At 43.5% G+C, this 16884-nt stretch overlaps 2 protein-coding genes across 13 annotated transcripts in view; one reads left to right on the top strand and one right to left on the bottom strand.

Moving 5' to 3' along the window:
- Nucleotides 1-178, bottom strand: part of Fam114a2 (family with sequence similarity 114, member A2) — a 35013-nt gene extending 34835 nt beyond the window's left edge. For 3 of the 10 annotated variants that reach the window (NM_001402000.1, NM_001402011.1, NM_001402010.1), the window contains exon 1: nucleotides 26-128. The gene's annotated coding sequence lies outside the window, so the exon portion shown is untranslated. Of the gene's footprint in view, nucleotides 1-25 lie in introns of all 10 variants that reach the window. The other 7 variants (XM_056984664.2, XM_056984661.2, XM_056984665.2 and 4 more) reach the window with 3 other exon arrangements.
- Nucleotides 163-15882, top strand: Mfap3 (microfibril associated protein 3). 3 transcript variants are annotated; one of them, NM_001007609.1, is made up of 3 exons: nucleotides 163-194; nucleotides 9365-9799; nucleotides 11215-12677. In NM_001007609.1, the coding sequence occupies exons 2-3, from the start codon at nucleotides 9526-9528 to the stop codon at nucleotides 11982-11984; spliced, it is 1044 nt and encodes a 347-aa protein (NP_001007610.1). In that variant the 5' UTR covers nucleotides 163-194; nucleotides 9365-9525; the 3' UTR covers nucleotides 11985-12677. The 3 variants fall into 3 exon arrangements, with proteins under 3 accessions (NP_001007610.1, XP_006246441.1, XP_038941315.1); XM_006246379.4 differs by having other exon boundaries at nucleotides 166-393; nucleotides 11215-15882; XM_039085387.2 differs by having other exon boundaries at nucleotides 172-619; nucleotides 11215-15882.
- The last annotated feature ends 1002 nt before the right edge of the window (nucleotides 15883-16884 follow it).

The raw sequence follows: 16884 nt of genomic DNA on the forward strand, positions 1-16884 counted from the left end.
CGACCCCAGCCTTCGCCGCCCTCACCGGGAAGCCCCGCAGTCCCGACACCGCCCCTCACCGCGGCCACCGCCGCCTGCTCGCCGATCCGACAGTCACGGAAGTATTCCTGACCTCCTCTCGGAGGCGGGTTTGCCTTCAAGGAGTGCTTCCGGGTCAAGTATCTCCTGGGACGGAAGGCGCTGAATGCAGTGAGGTGAGTGAATGCTCTGCTCAGGTAGTTTCCTGAGAGATAAAGGACTCTTGGAGCTGGACACGGAGGATATCAGGATGCCAGCCCTTGTAAAGGCTGGGAACGGGTGTGGGGGTTCCACCGTGAAGTATTTACAGAATACTAAAGGGCCAGCGACGCCCTGGGAATCCAGTGCAGGCCCTGCTCTCAGCTCACTGCAAAGGTAATGGGGAAGGGAGACCACAAACAAATCAAAACAACGGGATCTGAGAGGGTAGTGAAGAGCTTTAATCGAAGTTGAAATCTGCTGATGGAACGGAACTGAGTGAGGAAGTGATAAGGAGGAAGCCTGCCTATTGGGAGTAGGAGTAGAGCTTTTGAATAAATAGCAAAGAGAGACGACGGAGAAGAGAGGGAGAAGAGAGTCCTAGGCACCGAGTCTTTGTCAGGTCAGTGACAAGGCGTTTGACTTTAAATGTGATACTCGGAGGGAAGTAATTAAAGGTTTCTAAACAGGAGAGCGACATGCGTTTGATTTGTAATTTTGGGGTTGCTCAAATGTGCAGTGTGTCGTTTCATTTGCCCCTGAGAGCAGTTTAGCCAAAAAGGCATTAAGCAAAATTTTTGTAAAAACTGGGTGTGGGGTAGAAGTAAAGACTTGCTTTCAAGTCTCTTGCTCTTGTGCTAGTGTATAACTAAATGGTAGTGCATTTGCCTGTCATGTGCAAGGCCTTGGGTTCTATCCCTAGCACAAAAAAAAAAAGGGGGGGGGGGGGACGGACAGATTCTCCCCTTCCATTCAGTCCCTTACATCAGTGTTCAGATGTAACTGCCACTTCCCTAAAACCCTATAAATATTTTTCTTCACTTCCAATGGTAATTTTTGCCATGCTGATGTTACCTACAACCTTACTAAATGCCTATTCCTTTGGAGTAGAATTGCAAGTTCAACATCGTGAACTCTAGGCCAGCCACATCCTGTCTCAAACCAAAATGTCTGGTCCAACAAATAAATCAGAAAAGGGATTTCTTCTGGTTTTCTTTTGTAAAGGAAAAATGTGTAGGAGTGTATCTTGGCCAACTAGTAGCTGTCTTGTCTATTTACATGTTATCATTAAAATTTAATCTTAAAGAGTCCATTACACTTAAACTTACCAAGAGTTTCAAAGGGTTTTGTTAAAATAGATTACTGCTACCAGTACTTTCTATTTAAGAAATCAAAACCACTCTGAAAAAAACAGTTTCTTTTAAAACAGTAAGTCATTCGATGATTACTGGCATTTCTATTAAGGATATTTTCTGGGTGGAAGTGCTGGCATAGGTCTGTAATCCCAGCATTTAGCAGATGGGATATAGGCAGGAGGGGGAGCTCAGGTTTACCATGGGGTGCAAATTTGAGGCCAGCCTGGACAACACGGAGAGCTTTTCTCAAAAACACAATTTCTCTAATTTCTCGTGGGACGATGTTGCCGAGAGGGGAACTGATAAGCCAAAAGAACAACTAGAACCAGAGTGTTAAGTGGAAGACTATTTAGAGACAGTCGAGAGTAAGACACACATAATGGAAGCTTTGTGTGGGGGCTGGAAACATTGTATAATTTTAGGCAAAAAAAGGGGTGAAGGTGGAATCCGCCTCCAGATACGGAAAGTCCTAGAGCACATCAGAGCAAATGATAAAGGTGCAGGTAAAGACCATACCAATTACAAACTACATCAGGTAGTTTGTGCACGCGTGCACTGCTGCGTACATACCCAGCTCCTGGAGAGTTACTGCTGCTGCCTGAAGTTTTAAGCTTATCTCCTAGATAGTGAGAGGTCTCCTAATAGATTGTTTTTCTTTGAAAGACAGAATTTGGATATATTGCAAGCGGTTAGATTGGATTTAGAGTGTGGTACCCATATGGGGTAAAAGGACTGTGATCTGGGCAGATACAGTAGGACCTTAACTGGAAAGTATCTAAAAAGTATAATAATAACAACATATATTTATAATGTACCTACTACATCCATGCTTCCAGACATTCCAAGATCGTTACCGTTACTAACCTCATTCAGTAGATGTGAAAACAAAGGCTTTTCCAGCCTGGGCTTCACCCAGATCAAGGACCAGGTACTTATAACTCGAGAGCCCATTTCCTCGGGCCACTAAATTACATAATCCTATAGCTTTGGCGTTTCAAAACCGGAAGGATTCTGTGGATCCCCTCTAAGCCATGTGTATGTTGGTTGGACAGGTAGGTCTGGGATTACCGTGAGGGGCTGCACTGTGAGTTAAGGATACAGTGGGATCTTCCTCAGTTTCAGACTACAGAAGAAAGAAAATGAGTGGGAAGGTCCTGAATCTAAGCCTGCTATGCCAAAAAGGATAGAAGTCAGAATAATACTGACATTTAGACAAAGCTCCACAAAGGATGGTGTCTTAGGGTTGTATTACTGTGAAGAGACTCCATAACCAAGGCAACTCTTATAAAGGACCACATCTAATTGTGTCTGCCTTAGTTTCAGAGGTTCAGTCCATTATTATGGCGGGAAGCATGGCAGCATGCAAGCAGACATGGTGCTGGAGGAGCCAAGAGTTATACATCTAAACAGGAGACTGGAATTCCACAGTGGGTGGAGCTTGAGCATAGGAGACCTCAAAGCCCACCCCCACAATGACCCACTTCCTCCGACAAGGCCACACCTCCTAAAAGATCCATTCCCTATAGGCCAAGTACTCAAACACATGAATCTATGGGAGCCAAACCTGTCAAACTACCATTGATGGAGACCCAAAATGTTTTTTTATTATGCCAGAAACTATGTTGACATTTGAGCTAAGATTGTCCATATACCTGGGGGTAGAGTGGTAGGCTTCAGGAAATGACTGGAAATATAGACTAGAAACTTCTAAGTAAATAGCCCTCAAAATGATGACCTCTGTTTGAATAGTAAATAGTAACTTTAAATATATACATTTAGTGTGTGTATATGGAAACAGACAGCATATGTGCCATGGTCAGAGGTCATGAGGTCAGAGGACAACTTTGTAGAGTCAGTTCTCCCCTTTTATCTTTATGTGGGTCCCAGGATGGAACTCAACTCTCTAGGCTTGCTCAGCAGGTGTCTTTACCCCGGCACCATCTCTTTGGCCTAAGAACTAACTTTGCAATGTCACAGATCCCCATGGCAACCGCTAGGTAAGCAGCACAACTTGTGTTTGCTCTTTGCGGTGGATGGTGGGGACACGCAAGCTGTTCTCCATTTGCTTTCTTCCTTGCCACCTCAGAATGCCACTTTGTCAACTGTGTGGCAGTTTGTATGGGAACCTCCACTTTGCAAGTGTGACTAAGGGGAGAGCAGAGCGGATGCGCTGTAAATACAATGAGGAGCAGTTAATTATAGGACTGGGACATTAGTATCCTGCTGTAATTGGAGTGAAAAACATTGCCATCTGGGTGCCAGTGTTCTCCCCCCTTGACTTTACCCAAAATGATTTCTGCAAACAGCGATTTCCATAGCCAACTAAATACTGTGCCACCGGAACGGAAGTCAGCCACATTGCTTCCTTATTTGCTTCTGTTGAGAACCGGAGCCAAATGGAAATATTTCTTCGCTCAAAGTTGGCAGGAACAGCAGCCAAGCAGTCTGCTAAGAATGACAGTGAAGACTCTTCCTGACTTTTAAAATAATAGTTAATATTCAGAATGGTTTTCTGGGGCAAAATCCCCTACTTTTCTGCTCATTCATGATCCTAACATGTCAGCTGCTACACTGACAATAACAGGCATGGTGTCAGAAGTGGCTCACACTCCTAACATTCATGCATCCCCCTGATTTCTTGCATTCGCAGCACAGCTGCACCTCCCTCCAGCACTGCTCACACCATCGTGTGTATGTGTGTGTGTGTGTGTGTGTGTGTGTGTGTGTGTGTGTGTGTGTGTGTGGTTAGCTGTTTCTGCCCCCAGCTTCTAAACTAGTTTGTAAATCCCTGAGTGTGGGGGCCAGTCTGACTCACCTGAGCAGCAGCAGCAGCACTGGCTGCTTTCCCTTCCGTGTGGTAGGTTCCTGACTTAATTGATGGTGTAAAGTCAGGCTTTGAGTTGAGTGGTAACACTTGCTGACCTCCATCATCACTGCTTTGGGAAAGAAAATGGTCACTCGAAGTCTAGATTGCAAGTTAAAGAAACCACTAACGCTAACTTAAGATTTCATATGAGGAATAAGTCACCTTGAACTTTTGCCACTGTTGTGTCCAGCTGCTCAACATGTCTTACCTGCAGGTGGATTCTAATTCTTCATGGCTGATAGCAGAAAGCCTTCGTGTTCATATGCCTGCAATGGGTCTAAAGTAGCTAGTGCTGACTGGACACTCAAGGCCGTTGCAGATTCCTGCCAAGAAGTCAGGTTTAGGCTGCTGTGCTACTCCCTTTGACAGAGGATCAACTTCAGGGTGGCTGTGATATTTCTGTAGATTCTGTTATGAAGATGTTTGTGAACCCCCTAGCCCACACAAGTGGCTGTGTTAATATATAACAAAGACTGTAGTTGTGGACCATAGGGTACTTTGCTCAAAACATCCCATAGTGCAGTGCTTCTGAACCTTCCTAACATTTGGACCCTTTAATAGAGTTCTTCATGTTGTGGTGACCCCCCCGCCCAACCATAAAACTTATTGTTGCTACTTCATAACTGTAATTTTGCTACTGTTATAAACTGAAATGTAAATATCTGGATAAGCAGGATATCTGGTATGCAATTCCTGTGCAAGGAACATTTGACCTGCAGGCTGAGAACCACTGCCAAAGTACAAAGGAAATAGCTGGAGATGCATGATAGCAAGGGTCACCTGGTGACTACAACTATGGTTATCTTAGTCTTATGAGGCTTCTAATCTTCTTTCTCCTACCTAACCATTTTCCCCATTTGCTTCCTTGATCACAAGATAAATTTAATGATTCATAGTTTTAATTGTGAATAAAACCAAATAAAGAGCCAGATGGTGGTGGCCTATGCCTTAATCTCCGCGCTCAGGGGAAACAGGCAGGTGTGTATCTGAATTTGAGGCCAGCGTGATCTACAGAGTGAGTTCCAGGACAGTCAGAGCTACACAGAGAAACCCTGGCCTGAAAAAAGCAAATGAACAAACAAGTAAAGATGTTTATTTCTTTAAGGAAAAAAAGTCATTGGTACCAAACACTTGAATTCTGTAATTGCCAAAGCAGCATGTATGAGGCTCTTTCTCCACCTCCTCTTCATCTTCTCATGGCTCCCCCTCTTCTCCATCCCTCCTGTCCTATCTCTCAGCTTTCCACTGTAGGTAGGCTGAACCAAACTGCCTCAACACCCTGAATGCTCACTCTTCTCAAATGGCCCTAAGCTACAAATATCTCCATTCTAACTCCCAAAACAAAGGTTTCAGTTAGCTTACTTAACTGGGAGACAGAGGCAGGGCTTGAGGGACCCACAGGATACGTGGATTATAAGGAAGCTTGTCTGCCACAAATGCAGGGCACAGGTGATATGACATTTTGATGTTATTGAAAAATAGTGATTTGTGGTGAACTAAGAAAAGTGACGTTTTGAATTAAAAATTGAAATTGCAATGGTGTCTCCCCACCCCCCAGAATATTTACAGTTTATGGTATTGTGAGTAAAAGTGCTTAGTGGTGTAACTGTCAAATGGTATACGTGTGAGTATAGTATCTAGAGAACAAACAGCAGTAATAAATAGAATGCATTGAGTGAGTGCTGTGGCATGACTACATTTATATAAATTATCTCTAGGCCCCACTCCTGTAAGAATAAGTACTGTTGTTTTTCCTACTTTAAAGATGAGGGGGACAAGGCAGAAACTCTAAGGCCTTTGTAAGAACTACAGGGCTGGTTAGAATACAGGCTCAAATGTCCATCCAAGAAATAGGCTCAGTCAAGTCTGCACTCGGAACCTCGGCCACCCTGACTTTATCAGATTGCAGGCATTCAGTTGTACCAGTGCAGAGGCAGCCAGGACCAAAATGGAGTGTGACAGCTCAGCTCTGTGGTAGGAAGTGTCCCTGCAATCTAGAGCACCATTAGCAGGACTGTCAGAGAGAAGAGCAACTGTGATGGTGCTACCAAATGTCAGCCCAGGGACCCTTGCCCCAGAATTAGCCAGGCTGCTAATCTAAGACCACAGCAAATCCGTTTTTGGGTTTTTGGGGTTTTTTTTTTTTTTTTAAGATTTATTTATTGTATGTATGTGAGTACACTTGGCTGTCTTCAGACACACCAGAAGAAGGCATCAGATCCCATTACATGTGGTTGCTGGGAACTGAACTCAGGACCTCTGGAAGAGCAGTCAGTGCTCTTAACCGCTGAGCCATCTCTCCAGCCCCTAGATCTGTATTTTTAAAAGCTCTCTAGATGATGATAATACTTAGATGAGTATTGAATTTGGAGGGGGTTTTGTTTTGTTTTGTTTTGTTTCAACCTTTTCCTTGATCACCTGGTAATGAGGAGGTTGCAAGTCTGTTGAAGAATGCTTGTTCACTTGAATATTAAATCACTAGCACAGTGTCCCTCTTCCAGAAGTACGGCCACCTGCTTCAGGCTCTGAGATGGGTACCCACCATGTTCACAGACACCAAAAGCCAAATCAAGTAGCCCTGCACAGCTTCAATCTGTACCAATTCTGCTTTCCCTCCTTCTCTACCTGTACCAGCAGCTTCAGTGTAGAGACCGCATTCTCATCTATTCAGTTTCTAGTGAGCATATACGTTACCCAAGGCAGAAGTGCAAGAGGACTCAAACGTAGAGCAGTGCACACTGAGAAAGCCTCCCCCAAGAAAGTGAACCGTGCAGGAGACCCGAAGGATGGGCAGATCGAGAATGGAACTCCTCAAAGAGGAGGCCAGAGCTCAAGCAATAAGCAGAAGGGTCACTAGTCAAGAGGTAGAGGAGAGGGCTGGAGAGATGGCTCAGCGGTTAAGAGCACTGACTGCTCTTCCAAAGGTCATGAGTTCAAATCCCAGCAACCACATGGTGGCTCACAACCATCTGTAATGGGATCTGATGCCCTCTTCTGGTGTGTCTGAAGACAGTGACAGTGTACTCATCATATATAAAATGAATAAATAAAATCTTTTTTAAAAAAAAGAGGTAGAGGAGAGCCACAAGTGGTAGTGGTGGGTATATCTCACAAGCAGACTCAGGAGGCAGAGAATGCTGGATCCTGATTCTGGAGGGAAAGAGACTGGGCTGGATTCTTGGTGCTGACATGAAATCAGAGGTGGACTCAGGATTGTAATGATGGGGATAAGTAAGAGAGATACTTGTCCAATGACAATTGAAGAGGTCAAAGATTAAAGTAGTTCAAGAGACATGGCTCACTCGTGAAATGGACATTGACTGCAGGCAGGATCAAGGCATTAAGAGAAGAACACAGAGTGGGAACAGACCTTTCTCTGATACAACACTGGGCCTCACAATGACTGGCCTCACAAGGACTGCTGAGTCAGCAGGTGACAGTAACTGAAATGAATCATTTTTATACTTGGCCATACAGGTTGATTTATCCACCGAAGTGCTGTACAGGTCCCTTTTAAAATAAATATACAGAAAGAAAATGAGTGGATTTAAAGATTTTGCCTTAGCTTGACAGTAAAGAGTATGGCAATGGGAGTGAATGACATTTCACAGTTTGATTCAGATGAGCCTGGGGAACTCCCTGTCAAAGTCCCAGGGGAAGCTTAACTGCTAGTCTAGGAGGAGGACAAAGTCGTATCTGTCAGATACCGCTCATCTTCCATGACCAAGAACTTGAAGCTTATACTAGCACAGAGCCTGGCTTCTGGTCCTCATCAGTGTTTCATTGTTGGTGCTTGTCGGTTCCCATTAACTTATGGCATAATCCTAACAAGTCAGCACTGTGAAGTTTATAAAGTAAGCTAAATTGTTTATTAAATGCCCAAGGCTGTTTCCTTCAGTGTCATTTTAATAGGTTTTTATGAGGAAATGGAAGTAAACACATGTTTAACATACTCTGTAGAGCCAAAGTCTAGAGTTTTTGTTTTGTTCTAAATAAGTCTGTCCTTAAATTTTAAAGATAGAGATTTTTTATTGTCATTGTTCATCTGGTCCTTTAAGAGCTTAATGAAATTAAACGACATTTTAAAACTTGTAATTCAGACTTTGAGGGTTTAATGGCAAAACACAATGACCCATTGGTTTTATGTTCTATGATCAAGCAGCCTTCCTGTGAGTATAAAAGGAGATAAATGTCATCCTCAAAGCTAATTACCTTGGACTTTGAGAAGAAATAAAGCAGAGCGTCTCGCCACATATTTATAGAAGTATGAATTGACATTCTCCTTGTGAGTTGGTGGTTAAAAGTGGGGAATCAAATTAGGAAGAGAAAATCCTAAACACCAAAACTCAGACTAGACTTTTATTCTGCTTTTGAGTTATTTTATTCTTCCAAATTTGTGTAATAGTCGTCCTTGTAATTATGTATTTTTATTTCTACCAACTGCACACTTAAGATGTCAATTTTGTTAGACTTCAATCCAGAAATAGATTTCTATACATACTATTAAATATACTATTTTGTCTTTTAATTGTAAAGAAGATGCTATGGGGCTTTTTGTATAGCATTCTGAGAGAAAGGTTTTATAGCCTCAGAAATCAATATCTCTCTTGTGTAGGTCACATAGTATTTTTTTTCCTAACAAGACCAGATTTTACCTCAGATATCCCTGAACTATTTGTTTGATCTGCATATATAGTTTTGATCTCTATGGTAATGAGTAAGACATATCAGTTGCTTTACATACTAGTCTAGCATATGGTAGTGGTGCAGGTTGAAATAAAAGATGATTAAACTATATTCCAGCTCTCATTGACTCCCTGTTGCATAAGATTTTCCAAGTGAAATGGACTCTATTGCGTTTAGAACCAGAAGCAACCTTAGAGTCTCTCATCTTTCTCCTCAGTGGGCAAATGAGGAAGTGAAAGCCCAGAGAAAGCTGCTTGTCACAGTGGGGGCGCTGGCAGCAAGGTTTGGCTACAATCTAAGACTGCTGATATCTGGCTCAGCTTCTCCATCTCTGTGAGCTACTCTGACATCCCTGCTATCAGCACCTGTTGTTTAATTGGTTTTATGCCTGTTTGTTTCTGGGGCATGCAGTTTTATCCCGTGATGAGTCTCAGGTAAACACTATGTGGCTTTCTTTTAGGCTGGTCTCCACACTCATCTTTTAATTTTGAAAGCCTCAGAACACCTGGACCACTTCTTTGGAAAACTGTTCTACCAGCAACAAGTCATCCACTGCGATCCTGTTGAGCATAGCCACATCTGAGTTTTCCAAGTCTAAACAGGACTGCCTCTGATTTTCCCATGAAGCTGCATTATTGTCTGTGCATCTTACTGGTGGTCACTTTTGTGCCAACTGCTCTGGTTTTGGAAGATGTGACTCCACTGGGAACGAATCAGAGTTCATACAATGCATCATTTCTTTCGAGCTTTGAACTCTCGGCAGGTTCCTACTCAGGTGATGATGTCATCATAGCCAAAGAGGGAACAAATGTTTCACTGGAGTGTCTTCTCACGGTGGATCACTATGGAGAAGTCCACTGGTACAACTCGAAAGGACGGCAGCTGCATAGCAGAGGTAATCCTGTAAGGTGTGATTAGCAGGTGACTCAAGCCTGCTCTTGGGGGTTATCACATCCTGAACAAGAGTTCCCCAAGACGGGGCTGGGGATTTAGCTCAGTGGTAGAGCGCTTACCTAGGAAGCGCAAGGCCCTGGGTTCGGTCCCCAGCTCCGAAAAAAAGAACCAAAAAAAAAAAAAGAATTCCCCAAGACAAAATGTCAAGGAGACTAGCTCCAAAGGAGGTTAGGGATACAGCAGTGGTTGAGCACTTTTCTAGAATGCACAGGGCCCTGGGTTTGATCCCAGCATGGGGGTAGTGGGTAGGGGTTAAGTTCTAAAGCATTATACATATCAAAAAGAACAAAATAATTATATTTATTTTGTTGTAAAAAAGGATGGGTATTAATATATATATATATACATATACATATACATATATACATATATATATAAAAGAAAAGCCAAACTTTCAGCAAACATTGTTATCAAGATAGACAATATTACCTCTTAAAACAGAGGATTCGTTCTTCATTTTAAGTTAAGGCAGAAGAGACAGTGCTCTTCCCTTCTCCCACCCATACACTAACTGGTGGAGTATGTCTCAGTGGAAAGTCCTTTCCTGGCAAACATGGGTTAGCTCTCCAACAGGACACACAAAAAGATCTTAGTCTCTTTTCCAGTTGCCATAATAAAATACCCTGACAAAGGAAGCTTAGGAAGAAAGGGTTTAGCCTACAGTTCCATGCTGCAGTCTGTCATTGCAGGGAAGCCAGTGGCAGTAGCTCAAAACAGCTTGGTCATATTACATCGTAATCAAGAAGCAGCGAGCAGTGAAAGCATGTTGCTGCTCAGTTCAGTGGCTACAGGTTACCGCGCTTGCTGAGGAGTGCCTTTACCCACTCAACTACCTCTAGCACCATCTGGATGCATTTTAAAACATAACTTTTGTACCTTGTCATACGAGTTCATGATAAAAAGTAAGCAGCATTTCAATAAAAGTGTATAACCCATCGCCCCACAAATAAACATGTCTATACTTCTGAGACATGTTCTTTTCATGTATAAAAATGTATAGAGAGCAGCGTGGTATAGATTCACATGGATGACCATGTCTTTGAAAGACTGGTCTTTGGGTCTGTGTGTACCTGTCTCCCTGACAGGTTTGGTGTCTGGCAGTGAGAAAGAAATGCTAGCCTAAGGATGGTCAGAAAGATCAATTTTCATTGCTTATTTTATGCTGATAGAATCCTAATCAGATGTGACACTCTGCCTGCCTGCCTTTTTTCCTTTCTAATTTTTTCTCTTTTTTTTAACTTGATTTAAACAGTAGAACCTAACAGACAAGCTACAGTACTTTTATGAAAAGGCAAATATTGGCAAGGCAGTCGGTCTTTTCTGTAATTTTTTTTTCATTTCTGTTGGATTTATTAGGTGGAAAATGGTTGGTTTCTGATAACTTCCTAAATATCACCAGCGTAGCCTTTGATGACCGTGGGCTCTACACATGCATCATCACTTCTCCCACTCGTGCTTCCTACTCGGTCACCCTCCGTGTGATCTTCACCTCTGGAGACATGAGTGTGTACTATATGGTCGTCTGCCTGATCGCCTTCACAATCACACTCATCCTGAACGTCACTCGGCTGTGCCTGATGAGCACCCACCTCCGCAAGACTGAGAAGGCCATCAACGAGTTCTTCAGGACCGAGGGCGCTGAGAAGCTCCAGAAGGCCTTTGAGATTGCAAAGCGTATCCCTATCATCACCTCAGCCAAAACCCTCGAGCTTGCCAAGGTCACACAGTTTAAGACTATGGAGTTTGCCCGCTATATTGAGGAACTGGCCAGAAGCGTCCCTCTCCCACCCCTTATTCTCAACTGCCGGGCCTTTGTTGAGGAAATGTTTGAGGCTGTGCGAGTGGATGACCCTGATGACATGGGAGAAAGAATTAAGGAGAGACCTGCTTTAGACGCTCAAAGTGGCATCTATGTGATTAACCCAGAGCTAGGCCGAAGTAACTCGCCCGGTGGAGATTCAGATGATGGCTCTCTAAGTGAGCAAGGACAGGAGATAGCAGTACAGGTGTCTGTCCACCTTCAGTCAGAGACCAAAAGCATTGGGACAGATTCTCAAGACAGCAGTCATTTTAGCCCACCCAGTGACCCTGCATCGGCTGAGGGCAGCACTCACCACAGAGAATGAGCATGTGGCAACTGACAGCTTGCCCAGTGCTCAGGAAAGAGCCTGCTATGAGAACATAACATTATTGTAAAATGACCAGGGTCTTCCCTTTAACCTTAAGCACACCACAGCATGAATTGCCAAAGTCATCGTGAAAGGGCAGCATTTTTCTAATATTTGGTCATTTTCCTTAAGGTTGCTGGAGTGATATGTGTTAAAATTGAAAGGTGAGAGGTCCTGAGTAAGACTTCTGGTCACAGTTTTTCTTTGGCTCATGTGTGACACATTGAAGCCTAAGTTTCCCTATCAATGGAATCAGTGACTTGTTCTCATTGAGTTGAAACTTAAACCCAAACTTCTTACCTATTTCACCTCTAAGTCAGATTCTCACTAGACCTTTGGTCCATCCAAAGACTTTATTCTGCACTCTAGTCGTCTACACCAATGCCAGACATGGAGAGACTCTGCCCTGGGGAGTGAACATGTGCTGGGCAGATCTTTTAAGTGAGGCACCACTGTGTTACACAGATCTAGAGAGTAAATTTTGATGAGAAAATCATTCTCACTGGGTGTGGTAGCACATGCCTTTAATTCCAGGCAGAGATAGGCAGATTCCTGAGTTCTAGGCCAGCCTGGTCTATGGAGCAAATCCAGGATAGCCAGGCTATACAGAGAAACCCTGTCTTTAAAAAAAAAAAAAAAAAAAAAAAAAAAGGATGGAGGGCGGGGGAGAAAAGGTCACTCTCTCCATGAGAAATGTATTCTTGGGAGTACATCCTGTCTTTTTAGCTTATCTTTACCTTTAGTCCATCGAGCTGGCCTTGATGTCCCCAAGGAAAAATGTTTTCGGTGTTTTGTGAACAAGAACTATGTCAAGTCACCTCTCTGGAAAATCATCAATTTTGATACTTTTTAATAATGTCTCAGGCTTTCTCTTTTTAGACGTACTAAATTCCCAGGTGGATTCTGTGTAGGTCTAGAACTGCAGAATCCGCAGTAGTGCCCAACCGCAAGCACCCCTGTCCCCTGTGTTCTTCAACCTGGTGCTAGAGGTGATACACCTCCTCTTGTCTTGCCGAGACTCGTTGTTGTTAGTATTTTGGTTCTTCAGATGCATCCTTTTGACTGAGGGCTCTTTTGTAGCCTTTCTTGAAGCACCTACCTGAAATCAGAGGAGATCATTGTGCTCAGTTCGTTATTATATTAAAAACAGGCAATCGACCCAAGGGAGAAACGACAAGTGGTGGTGCTGCCCACCTCGTCGGGGTACAGTAAGCACTGACGCTGGCACTTCCCGCTGACGGAGAGTGACATGACAGATTGTAGGTAGTCTTCTCAATCCTTTCCTCGGCTGCAGGAAGCTCATGCCATAGAATTTTAACATCGTGGCTGTGGAGCTCAAGGCAATGCTTCACTTCATTTGGCTTCTGGTTGTGGGAGATTTGCTTCAGCTAGAAGGTCCCGAGGGAAATGTGCAGAGGAGGTGTTCATCGGAATTTAATTTAAAGTGTCAAACAAACAGAGGACAGCAGGAAATTCAAAGTGTAACCAGTGAGCTCAGTGCCTGCCTTTGTCAGGCTCCTCAGATACATACGACACCTCCGCTCTGGACAATGTGAACGAATCAGTGTGCAGCTTCATCAAGTGGCATATGGATAATATGGTAATGCTGCCTTTTCTGTCTCTCAGGCTGTTTCCATGGAAACCTTCAGAGCCAAACAAAAGCTACCAATCATTCAACCAAAAAGCTTGCCTTGGCTCAGAGATGTGAGTTTCTTTAAGGAAAGCTGTTTTCATACATTTGGCTGTAGAATAAGGGCTCTTAGACATACCCTAAGTTACAGAACATGTTTTCCCTTCCTACTGTTCTCTGGACATAGTAAATTTTTAAAAATCTATTCTGTGGGATCAGTCTCCTGAATTTCTCTCAGATCTATAGTTCCTCACCTGATAAAGCAAGGTCTGGGTCACTTCTTCAATGAAGTCTGTTGCCTTAAATAATGATTTTACCCCCACATGTTCCTAGAAGGGACATTAATGTCTTGAACTTTAAAGTAGACATATTTAATGACCAGAGTTTCAGAAAATGATACTTTGCAAAAATGGAAAATACCAAAACAGTTAGGTAAGCTTACAGAATTCATACAGGCCACTCCACCATAGCCTGGGTCAGTCATCACAGAAACATAAAACAGACACTCGATATGGGGAAACACAGCTATAATCCCAGTACCTGGGAGGCAAGGGCAGAAGGATTACAAGTGCTAAGCCAGCCTGAGCTATCTAACAAGGTCCTGTCTCAAAAAGCTAACCAATAGGTGTGTGTTTGAGGGTGGGGTGTCAGTCTTCCTGTGTGCGCTAAGCCTGGACTTGATCCAGTGGTCCTAACTGGTGGCCAGTGCAACTGCCCTGCTTTGAGCCTTTCAAGTTCTGTCAAAATAGGATAGGTCAAACTCAAGAAGAGTAGCAGACTTGTAAAATCTACTTTTCAAAGTGAAGAGGACAACTGTTAATATTTTCTGTGTCTGATCAAACCAAATGGATTTAACAGTCTCCTCTGTTTGTAGAAACTTAGAGCCACCGTCTGAACGTCTGCTCCCAGCTGGTGTCATCTTTCCGGCTGGCTGAATTTTATAGGTTAGTTAGGTTTTGTTTTGTTTTGTTTTGTTTTGTTTTAAATGCCTTTGAGCAGCAAAATGTGTAAAATAGGTCTGTTGACATACTGTGAATTCTGTATTGTCATTTAATGAACTTCAGTGTCCTTACAGAATTAAATAGTGGCTTCATAAAATAAATCTATCAAAAGTTGCCATTCTGGGGCTGGGGATTTAGCTCAGTGGTAGAGTTTGCCTAGGAAGCGCAAGGCCCTGGGTTCGGTCCCCAGCTCCGAAAAAAAGAACCAAAAAAAAAAAGTTGCCATTCCAGCATCTTTATATACTCCTTACACTCATGCACTTTGGAGTTGATGCCCTGTTGTGTTTATAACAGTTTAATAACCCCAGTCCTCAAAGCCACGTCTAATATGGCTTAAATATTTTTTAAAAGCAGGTCTTTCTATATGTCCAACCTGCCTTCAAATATGTTATCCTCCAGTCTCAGTCTCGTGGATACTAGAATCACGCATGCACTGCCATGCTGGCCTTTGTCTGCCTTTGTCTCAGTATGTAGCCTAGGCTGGCCTTGAACTTGGAGCAATTTTCTTGCTTCTGCCTCACAAATGCTAGGGTTACAAGTATGTGTCACTATGCCTGGCAAAGGCTTCTTGAGTCAAGCCTGGTAAGCTTGTCTGTTTCCTGTCCACTATATATTGGTATAAAGGTGGTAAGAACTGCTGGCCCTGGAACAATTGTTTTTTTGTTTTTTGGTTTTTTTGTTTGTTTGTTTGTTTGTTTTCTTTTTTTCAGAGCTGGGGACCGAACCCAGGGCCTTGCGCTTACTAGGCAAGTGCTCTACCACTGAGCTAAATCCCCAACCCTGGAACAATTGTGAGGAAGCCGCCGCCCCCCCCCCCCCCCCTGCTACTTTCCTCCCTTCCACATACTGAAGGTCAGATCCCCATCTGATGCCACTTCCTCTTCAGTTCCCCAACCTCAGAAGCCCATGGGCCAGTGCTTTCTATACCCAACATGTAGTTTTCACCCTACAGCTGGGTCCCTGACTGACCCAGGAGGCTGCATGCATGCTGTCTAGAGCCTAGCTCAGCACAGTGCTGGCCTCGTCCCCACACCAGCCATTGTAACTCTAATGTATCCTCTTTCCAGAGCCACAGTCTTCTCACCTAGGCAGGAATGTGACAACACTCGGCCTCTCGTGAAAACTTCTGGGTGCTTATGGACCTGTCACACAAAAGGGAATGAGTGTTGTTGATAGTACTTGTATCTCAACAATTATTTTAATTAAACTTGCATTTAAAAAGTCAGAGTTGAATGATGTGTGTTAAATGGAGTATTTACTTGAATCCACAGAGTGAACTTCTCTTATAAGATCCAGTTTGATCTTTCTTCAGATTTATTTTGTGTGTGTGAGTGTTTGCCTACATGTATGTCCATGCTCCAAGTGCATGCCTGGTGCCCAAGGAGGTCAGAGAGAGTGTTGAACCTTTGGAACTGGAGCTGTGAATGGTTGTGAGCTACCATGTAGATGGCTGGGAACCAAATCCAGGTCCTCTACAAAAGCAGCAAGTACACTTAACGGCTTACTCATCTCTCCAGCCCCTGAAGTTTGATCCTGATAATTATAAACAAGGATGTATTTGAATGCAGTTTGATTGTTTCAAAACAATATTCTCCTAATCTGTATGGTGCCATGAGCCACACTTTGGTGGGTACTCTCTCCACAACAAACCAGCAGGTAACAGTCACCCTGGACCCAAACAACATAGCTTCCTACTTCTGAAGTAAAGCTGTCTGTGACTAGGAAGCAGATCCAACCAAGACCCAAGAGTCAGAGGCCTGGTGGTGTGTGTTCCCAGTGCGTCATGTTCATGAGCTTCAGCAGCTGGGAGCATTGGCTCTGGGAGAAGTGTAGTGTTAATTCTGGTGACAGAACCCAGCAGAAAAAGGAGAACGGCAAGGGTGGAACAACATACAGCCCATTACTTATGTTCCACAGACTCTGCAGTGAAGAGCCAGCCAATTTTCACTGGCAAAGTACATGATCCTAATGCCACCACTGACTTTGTAGTCAAGGATGGGTGTGTGGAATTTGATGTTAATTAACTTTAAAGAGGAGCAAATTTAAATTAAGCATGGAATTCCACCACACTTGTCAGCATTTGCTGGCCAGGCTTGATGATGAGTTAATGATGCCTACTTGGATGAACCCACACTGGAATTAGCTGGAGCAGCATAGGAAACACGGGTTGCCTAGCACAGTATATAGTGCAAGGGCTGCATCAGCAGTGTTAGCCAGGTCCAATGAT

Source organism: Rattus norvegicus, chromosome 10, assembly GCF_036323735.1.
Source record: "Rattus norvegicus strain BN/NHsdMcwi chromosome 10, GRCr8, whole genome shotgun sequence".
Lineage (NCBI taxonomy): Eukaryota > Metazoa > Chordata > Mammalia > Rodentia > Muridae > Rattus > Rattus norvegicus.

Bases quoted from the DNA above. Each gene is read 5' to 3' on its own strand.
- Mfap3 (NM_001007609.1), top strand. From the start codon at position 9,526: ATGAAGCTGCATTATTGTCTGTGCATCTTACTGGTGGTCACTTTTGTG. The intron at 9,800-11,214 runs GTAATCCTGTAA...TGGATTTATTAG, and splicing joins ACGGCAGCTGCATAGCAGAG to GTGGAAAATGGTTGGTTTCT.